The 10,086-nt window shown below is 47.1% G+C and overlaps 1 protein-coding gene across 1 annotated transcript in view; it reads left to right on the top strand.

The window, feature by feature from the left end:
• Positions 1-8,793: 8,793 nt before the first annotated feature.
• Positions 8,794-10,086, top strand: part of pou2f2a (POU class 2 homeobox 2a) — a gene marked incomplete at both ends in the record, with an annotated part of 39,096 nt that continues 37,803 nt past the window's right edge. Inside the window, one exon of the mRNA XM_083680751.1 lies at positions 8,794-8,893. Within this exon, the coding sequence (XP_083536877.1) occupies positions 8,794-8,893 (100 nt within the window). The remainder of the gene's footprint in view (positions 8,894-10,086) is intronic.

Below are 10,086 nucleotides of genomic sequence, written 5' to 3' on the forward strand. Positions count from 1 at the left end.
ATTCCCAGAGCCTTTGTTCAGAGTCGTTCGAAACACAGCAAGTCGTTTCAAAGCAAATATCAATATTGAATTACATGGAAATAATCCATGTGGAGAAAAGACCGGAACAGAATGGAAAATCTACAAGAGCAGAAGAACGCATCAGAATTGTGTTATTTATGGATTCACTCCGTCTCACACTGAGCTGCTTCTCTCCTCTCTCCTCTCTCCTCTCTCCTCTCTCCTCTCCCCTTCTGCTTCTTTCTAGCTAATTAGGACAGGTAACGAGGCTATGGTGGCCCAGCAGGGTCATTCCATGTGTCAAGAGTGGATGTGTCCGTCTCTGGAGACGCTGTCCAGGCACAATGCTCTGGTTCGGGTTCGGGTTCTGATTCCGGTTCTGGTTCTGGTTCGGGTTCTGGTTCTGGTTCTCTTTCTGTTTCTGGTTATGCTTATGGTTCTGGTTCTGGTTCTGGTTCTGTTTCTGGACCACCCCATGTTTTCTCTTCTCAGCAGAGGGAGTGTTAGTAGCAGTTATTTATTGGGATTCTGGTTCTGTAGAGAAACTGAACTGTGGTTCTCTCCTCCTCCAAGTCCCCAAATCATATTCAGAATGTTCCATCTCTGGTGCACGCAGTATGATTAACATTACAAAGGTATATTTTAAGAAATAGACATTTTACTCCACGCAGCAATTTCATGGAACATGTTGTGTGCTGTATGTATCTGAGAGATATTTGGAAACATCTAGACCGAAATAGAAATGGAAGAAAGGAATACAAAAAAATACGATTAAATGTGAACATGAGTCGTGAACGCTCGATGCATATGATGAATAACTCAGTTTAATCTTAATGCTGATTTTTTGCGCGCCGTTTTGTGGTGAATCCACAGGATGCCGTAGCAACAGTGGGTTTGAACAGTGAGACGGCTGTTAGTGATGCTTTTGTTCATGTGTTGTGTTATTTGTGAAGTGTTTGTTGCAGCGTGTGTTTCTCTGTGTTTCTCTGTGTGAGGGGCCGGGCTTGACGGAGCAACATGACAGGCTTGGCTCGGTAGGAGGGCATACGTGTGTGTGTGAGAATGTGAGTGTGAGTGTGAGTGTGTGTGTGTGTGTGTGTGTGTGTGTGCGTGCGCACCTATGTGTGTGTGTGTGTGTGTGTGTGTGTGTGTGACCGCACATGCGCATGTGTGTGTACGTGCTTGCGTGTTGTGTGTGCGTGCTTGCGTGCGCGTGTGTGAGTGTCTGCGGGTGCAAGTGTCATATCGATAGGTTAATAGCCCCAGTGTCAGATTCAGTAACTCCCTGATTAGATGTCAGTTCACTAATCCACACACTCGTCAGGAGTTATTGGCCTCCGCATTGATTTCTGCACCACAAGCAAGGCCAGGAGGAAGAGGGGGGGGCCAGGAGGAGAGGGGGGGGGCCAGGAGGAGAGGGGGGGGGGCGGTGGTGGGGAGGGAGGGGGCGCGACTATTGATCGACCCCGAATCAACCCTGCACGCCCCCACCGCCCCCATCCCCTCCCAATCCCTATGCACCTCTATCCTGTTTGGCGATTGGACACGGTGGCTGAAGCCTGCGCCTGATTGGCTGAGGAGAGTGTTCCGGGGTTAGTAGTTGATGTATGATTGGTTGATTGACGCGGTAGAGTGAGCGCTCGTTTGGCCAACTGGCCGTCTGACCAACGCGAGTGGCTGTTAATTAAGAATTAAGGGTTGAAAATCTTCCATTTTATAATTAGTTAGACCTTTATGAAAAAATCCTCTTGAGCAGCATTGGTGTTTATTCCAGTGATGTTCTGTACAGTGAATGAATGAGTGTCTTCCATCTCCGATCCACTCAGAAGACTTTCACTTAATTGAATATTTCCTTGTTTCTCTGACATGGATTCTTCCTTTCGTCTCCTCTATACTATCCCCCATTCTTCCATTCTTCATTCAACACGTCCTTTCTTTCTCTCCTTCCACTCTCCCTCGTTCCCGACAGTCCTCCCATCTTATCTCATCTCTTCCCTCTCCTTCTCCCTTTTCTCTCTCTCTCTCCCTCCCTCACCTTTTCCTCTCTCTCTCCTCCCTCACCTTTTCCTCTCTCTCTCCTCTCCACCGCTGTGTAAGCAAGACAGAGAGAGAGAGAGAGAGAGAGAGAGAGAGAGAGAGAGAGAGAGGTTGTTAAACATTTTTCTTCTCTCTTAATTGTTTTGACTTGTGCCATTGGCAGCCCGATTAGGGCTCATTGATTTCCTTGCGCTAAGTGCATTGATTTCTACATTTCTTATTGATCCCAGTTCTAAATCTACCCACACACAGCCTCAGTGCACATCGCCATGGAGAGATGGAGAGATGGAGAGAAAGGGAGAGAGAGACAGGAGGGGAGAGAGAGAGAGAGAGAGGAGGGGGAGAGACAGAGAGAGAGAGGAGGGAGAGAGAGAGAGTGAGAGAGAGGAGGGGGGAGAGGGAGAGAGAGAGAGAGAGGAGGGGGAGAGAGATTGAGAGAGGAGGGGGAGAGAGAAAGAGAGAGGAGGGGGGGAGAGAAAGAGAGAGGAGGGGGAGAGAGGGAGAGAGAGAGAGAGGAGGGGGGGGAGAGAGAGAGAAAAACAAGAGAGTGTTGTAATGTACAGAGCCAGGGGAAAGAGCAGAGAGAAGCAGAACCTCCAGTATTAATACAGTAACCAGGAGAAGTTGTAAAGTGTGTATTGAAATTATATGTTTTAAAATGTGTTTTAAAAGAAAGACTGTTGTTTCTTTGTGTAAATACAATATGTAGACATGTACACACAAAACACATGCACGCATACACACACACACACACACACACACACACACACCTACATACACACACAGACATACGCAAACACACACACACACACCACACACACACACACACACACACACACACACACACACTATCTTAAAACAGCCTCCCCCAGGGCTGGGTCTTATCCCCCTGAGCATGGCTAAGGCTCTCCTCCCCGACGCGTCTGCCTGGCTGGGATCTGCTGCCTGGCTGGGGAGCCTGCACCAGGCGGATAGCCTCCTCCATGTCATTGCATTAGCTGCCGTGTTAACGCTAAGCTAAGCTATCTGGACCCCTGCTCACAGGACCAAAGTCTGGGCTCAGGCTCCATAACGGCAGCCCCCACCCCCCACACACACCCCCACACACACCCCCCACACCCCCGTCAAGCCCACAGAATGTCCCTTTTTAACATGTCCTTAAATCCATTACATCCAAACCGGGATGAAATAGGATGCACAACGTGTGTGAGCTGAACAGCGGTGAGATAAGTTGGGCTCAGTTACAATGAGGACACTGTGTGAAAATACTGAGGAGATGAAATGTACTGAAGGCGTTTCTGGGAGGATGGAAATATGCGTGAAATGAATACCACACTTTTTACACAAACAAACACAACACTTTCCCTGGATCAGCACGGCTTGTAAAACTGTAAGTAATGGTATTGATGTGATTATGGAGACGATGGGGGTTATACTGGGCTGTATTGACTGCTAATGTTGTACAGCGGCCGTGTCTGTCCTCAGCGGCCGGGAGGACGGTAATAGGAGGATCATAATGGACACGTAGGAGAGGTATTGGCAGAGCTCGGACCAGGTATCGACCGCATGTCAGGTTTGATCACTGAGTCAAGCAGCAAGGTGAGAGAGAGAAGGAACAGATGAAATGTCAGAAGGCAGATAATAAGGAAATGACAAGGCTGCAGATTGATTATTTCATTTAATTTAATAAAAAGGTGTGTGTGTGGGTGTGTGTGTGTGTGTGTGTGTGTGTGTGTGTGTGTGTGTGTGTGTGTGTGTGTGTGTGTGTGTGTGTGTGTCGGTGTCTGTGTGTGAGTGTGTGTGTCTGTGTGTGTGTGTGTGTGTGTGTGTGTGTGTGTGTGTGTGTGTGTGTGTGTGTGTGTGTGTGTGTCGGTGTCTGTGTGTGAGTGTGTGTGTCTGTGTGTGTGTGTGTGTGTGTGTGTGTGTGTGTGTGTGTCGGTGTCTGTGTCGGTGTCTGTTGTGTGTGTGTGTGTGAGTGAGTGTGTGCGTGCGCGTGCGTGACAGGGACAGTAGTGTGTTCAGGGCCTGTTACAGTGGTGAGTGAGGTAGTGATATTGTAAGCTTGTATTGATTAGAGCTCCTTGTTATTGAAGAGAGAGAATTTAATTCAACCAACTCGTTTGTCAACATTTAACAATGAACCCTCTCTCTCTCACTCACTCACTCACTCACTCACTCAGGTACGCGTACACACACACACACACACACACACACACACACACACACACACACACACACACACACACACACACACACACACACACACACACTGCTGCCCCATTCAGACCTGAGTCAGTCCAGGCAGTGTGTTTAGCACAACACAGTCTCTAATGAACACGGTCTGGGGGGTCGTTTCTGCGGACCAGGAAACAGGGTCTGGGGGGATGGTATTATCTGGCTGTACCAGCGTGTGACCACCTGTTTTGACGTAAGATACATCAAAAACTTAAGATGCGTTGTGTAAGAGTTACGTGAATTATGGCTTGCGTGGCAGTTCGACAGATTAGGCATTAACTTTGACTGGTTAATGTTAGACATTAACTTTGACTGGTTAAGGTTAGACATTAACTTTGACTGGTTAATGTTAGACATTAACTTTGACTGGTTAAGGTTAGACATTAACTTTGACTGGTTAAGATTAGACATTAACTTTGACTGTTAAGGTTAGACATTAACTTTGACTGGTTAAGGTTAGACATTAACTTTGACTGGTTAAGGTTTGGGTACGTTGTCAGGGGAAGGCATTAGCAAATATTAGCATAAGCACCAGCAATTAGCACAAAATAAATGTATGTGCCCAGCATAACAACTTTCGGGTTACAAGGTTTCGGGGTCAAGTTTCCTAACTTTACTGAACCATTGATGGGGGGGGGGGGTTAATACTCAGTTGAATGACTGTATAGGTGGTGTTATGTCAGGTAAGAGTCTTACAGCCAACAGGTTGGACCGTCTAAAAGGCTGACAGGGGGGTTTTCCTCAAGGCATTCATCCATTTTGAGAAATGGGATCTCACGCTTAATTCGTATGAATTCATATGATAAACACAACACCAAATTCGTATATGACTTATAATTTATATATAATTGCGTGTTCTGCTTTTGTAGGAACTCATCTGAATTTAGAGATGATGACGGAAGAAAAGCCTGTAAGAATATCACCAACCAGGAGGACACACACACACACACACACACACACACACAAACACACACACACACACACACACACACAAACACACACACACACACACACACACACACACACACAGTGCATTCCTGCAAGACCATTTGGATGAGTGCAAAAATGATGGAATTGAATAGATGACGAAGAGAAGGAAGACTAAACTGCATGACGCTAATACATTTTTATAGAACACATTTCCATATCTCGCGGTCACCATCTGCAGCTGTGACCACATCTCTGCCCTTTTACACGAGGCCTACGGTACGTCATAATGTCAAAAATTCCATTATTATTAACCTATTATTATTAATTTTCCTACTATTATTATTATTATTATTATTATTATTATTATTATTATTGTTATTATTAACCTTTATTTAGGCAGGGGAGGTCCTCCTGAGAGGACCCTGCTGGCCTACGAACATGAAACGGTTGATAAATGACATTAAAATGACGGTTAGATTGCACCTTCGCAGCCAGGTCTGGGAGTGTGTCAAAGTGAGAGAGCGGTGTGGCGGTAGTGTGTGTGTCCGTGAGAGGTTGCCCCCGCGTTAGTTTACCGGCTCCGTACGGACGTGAGACGTTGACCCTACATTAGTTTACCGGCTCCGTACGGACGTGAGACGTTGACCCTACATTAGTTTACGGTGTTTACCGACTGTCTACGGTCGTGAGGCGCACACGTGTCCAACTCATTGGAGTTAAGTGTGATCTCAGCTTGGCTTTGGCCTATGTGTCTATGCGTCTCGATGTTCCTTTGATTTGGTGTGTGTGTGTGTGTGTGTGTGTGTGTGTGTGTGTGTGTGGTGTGTGTGTGTGTGGTGTGTGTGTAAAATGGACGGCCGTGCTGACGGCTCTACACACCATCTTCCTTTCCTTCAAATCCACATACCTTCCTTCCCTCCCTCTCTTCGATAAACGCGCAAAACACACTATATTCTACAAGAAATAATTGCTTTTGTCTGGAAGGAGTTTGGATGGGGGGGGGGGGGGGTGGTGTGTTTGTGTGTGTGTGTGTGTGTGTGTGTGTGTGGGGGGGGGGTCTCAACGCGTGCCCTCTCTGGTGAGGGGGGTTCGTGAAGGACAACTAGTCGCTTCTTTCCCCCCCCCTCTCTCCCTCCCTCCCTCCCTCTCTCTCTCCCTCTTTCCCTCCCTCCCTCACCCTCCCTCTCTCTCTCGTTGGACATGCGGGTGTCATCTGTCAAATGGCGAGTGGCGTGGGGGGGTTGGGGGTTTGGGGGGGACGCGGAGGGGGGAAGTGGACAATAAACCTCATTGTGGTTTCTAAGCGGAGATGAAATCAAAAGCACGGATGGAATAAAAAAAAAACACCTTAGCCCATAGTCCGAGTATTAGAGTATGTATGGGCTAATAACGCTGTTGAACAATAGTCATGATGTTTTCATCCGGACGCGGTGATATTATAGATATTTATATATATTTATATATCTTTTATGTCTTTCTCTCCACAGCAAGGTTATTAGCATCGGACAGTGCCTTGGGCTTTTTTTATGATATAGGCCCCATAATTGATCGATAACTCATTAACAACAGTCCCAGCATAGAGTCTAGCACCAGGGGAGAAGGAGAGAGGCGTAGGGGGGTGTGTGAGAGAGAGAGAGGGGGGGGGGGAGAGAGAGAGGGGGGGGGGGAGAGAGATCAGGCTCAGCCTTTTCGATTTTTCCTTATTGACTGCGATGTTTAGCGTATAGATTTTTCTATTTAAAAAATCTATGTCGGCAATAATCTTGAGTGTAACTGCGCGGCACAGATTGTGCCTTATAACTGACAGCATACAATGTGTCTGCGGGACGGGAGGGGGGGCGGTGTAGGAATGGAGGCTCTACGATGCGCGCACACACACACACACACACACACACACACACACACACACACACACACACACACACACACACACACACACACACACACACACACAAGCTACAGCCGAGGCACTCCCCGTTAAAACACCTGCATTTAATGGCTGTTTATTCACACGACACAATGACGTTCGATTCCTCCTTATTTCCACCAATGGACTATCTCTCCCTCTCTCCCTCTCTCCCTTTGGCCATTAATACATATGATTCATAAGACGGTATTACTATGCGAGTGAATGCTGCCGGTGACCCTTGCATTGCAACGAAGATATATATACGTATATTTATGAGAGAGGTGCGAAAAATCACCTGCTGCAAAACACATCAGACTCTCTCTGTCTCTGTCTCTGTCTCTGTCTCTGTCTCTCTCTCTCTCTCAGAGTATATGTGCCCATTGTGTAAATCAATCGATTAGGAGACCCATCGATTAGGAGACCACCGCGATATCGGCTTAATTGTAATGAGGAATAATCAAGAGATCAATACACAGGATAGCTCGTCTTATACGGGATTAGTCAAAGAGGGAGAGAGCAGGGGGAGAAGGAAGCGGGGGGAGGAAAGAGAGGGGGAGAGAAGGGGGTGGGGGAGTAGACGGAGGGAGCCAGCAGCCGTGTCAGAGCGCGCTCAGACTGGAGGGAGTCGGACCGAGCGAGATACCGGGCAACCCGAATAACGGGGAGATAAAGACGCACACACAGACGGATGGCGGGACAGAGCCAGAGAAAACATACCGCATAACCGGGTACCGTGTTTTATTCTTTCCGTTTCGCTTTCGTTCTTTCAAAAAAAAAAGAAAAAAAAAGAAGCAGGTTGATTCTTTATTTATTTATTTATCGATTGATTGCGTTTTAATTACCGGCTTGTGACAGAGAGTGAGGGGGGAGGAGCGACCGTCAGACGGGGTCCCGGTGTAGCATTAGCCTACTTATTTGATTATTTAAATTCTTCAAACTGTTTAATTGTATTATTTTATCATACAGATGCTGCTTTGTGTGCATGTATTCGTGAGCTGACCGATAGCCAGACAGCTAATAACCAAATAAAATAACCAAAAAAGACAACTTCACTCGGAACAGTTGCGAACCTTTTGTACTCCTGGCTGAGACAGTAGGAAAGAATACTTTTATATGAAAGTAACACTGGAAAAAATATGTAGGATATTTACAAGCGTAAACCAAAGCAAAGCCGACCGAGGCAAAAGAGACCGCTGCAAACCACAGTCCGCTCACCTGTCTCCATAAACATATGGAAAAGCCTTCGAGCAAATACAAAATATGATATATAACCACCGTCGTTATAGCTATAGGCCTAACTTTGACCAATGAGATGGTAGTCCTCCTGTTAATGATCATAAAACCAGCATAAGCTAGGCTATCTAAGAGTTATTTTTCAAAGCCTTTAGCTGGCGTGGTCTTTCCATCTATCCGTCTGTGTGTTAGTCTGAAGTGTGGACCGTTGTCTTCGAGAACACGACCAAAGGGCCAAAACACACACACGTCGTTATGGCACAGAGACACACGACCGAAAACATGTGAACGTTGCAGAAAGCGAGACATTAAGACGCAAAACTCAACCAAATATTCTGACTACCAAACGTCACCGAAACACAGAGTACCTGGAAAGCACACGAAGACAACGAAAAGAGGAAGAAGACGAAAAGAAGAAACTGCAACTAAACACCAGACGACAGCGGATCATGTTTGTCCCCTTGCCGGTTCCGTTCGTGTTTCAGAGAACCGCTTCCGACTTCAGCGCCAGGCGTCTCAAGTCTCCGCCGGCTCTCCGCTCCAGCTCCGGTAAGACCCCTGTCCCCATCCCGTAATAGACCCCGTCCTAGTCCCCATCCTAGACCTCGTCCTCATCCCGTCCTAGACCCCATCCCGTCCTAGATCCCATCCCATCCCGTCCGAGACCCCGTCCTAGACCTCGTCCTAGACCCCGTCCCCACCCCGTCCTAGACCCCGTCCAAGACCCCGGCCCTACCCTGTCCTAGACCCTGTCCCTACCCTGTCCTAGACCCTGTCCCTACCCTGTCCTAGACCCCGTCCTCATCCCATGTTCCGTTTGACCGTCCTCCTCTACATTTCACACGAATGACAGAAAGACAAACTTGAGTCCTAACACACTGGCGAGGCTGTCACTTCTCCGGTCCAAACAGACGGTGAGAGAGGAACACTTTGGCTTGAATTGTTAAGAGAACATTTTCTCAGTTGAATTTGTCCCCCGTAGAATGAACGATTGCATAACAATGCAAAAAGTGTTTAAAAAATAATAATCAAGCAAAGAAGAAGAAATAGTCAATGAGTTGTGGTTAATGTTTCATCCTTTAAACAGACGGGTGAGGCTATCTGCACATTTCCTGTGTCATCTGTCCATTTCTCTCCGTCCTCCATCCCCATCTGTCTCCCTCTGCCGCCCCGTCTGCCTCTGTCGCCCCCGTGGCTCCCGCTACCGTGTCCGTGTCCGTGTCACGGACGGTTAACGGAATATTCATGGTCATTTATTGATCTGGCGGGGATCGATCCCGGGCCGCGGGAAAGAGAGAGAGAGAAACTTTGTAAACAGATAACTGACGATGAAAAGAAATGGAGCGAATTATTACTATTATTATTATTATTATTATTATTATTATTATTATTATTATTATTATTATAAACCACTTCAATTAAATTCTCTGTTATTCGCAGTCACAGTGTTGCTGCACAAAGTTGAAATTCAATTATGTTATGTTTTCTAAAAAAACATTTCCAAAGATGTTTTGGAGCAACAGCTTGTGAAGGACTGGGAGAGGACGGAGATTCCCTGGTCGTTTGGTGGTTGTTTTGAACAACGGCGACCGGGGAGGGGGCGGGAGGGTACGGCTGTCGTCCCCGGGTCGCCTTCATCCAAGCGGAAATGTCGAACGACAGATGGGCTGAATGGTGCTCCTCTCCCGGCCTGTCTCCCTCTCTACCACCCGGAGGAAAACGGTTGAGATGTTTAATGAGTG

The sequence above is a fragment of the Argentina silus genome (assembly GCF_951799395.1).
Source record: "Argentina silus genome assembly, chromosome: 11".
Taxonomy (NCBI): Eukaryota; Metazoa; Chordata; class Actinopteri; order Argentiniformes; family Argentinidae; genus Argentina; species Argentina silus.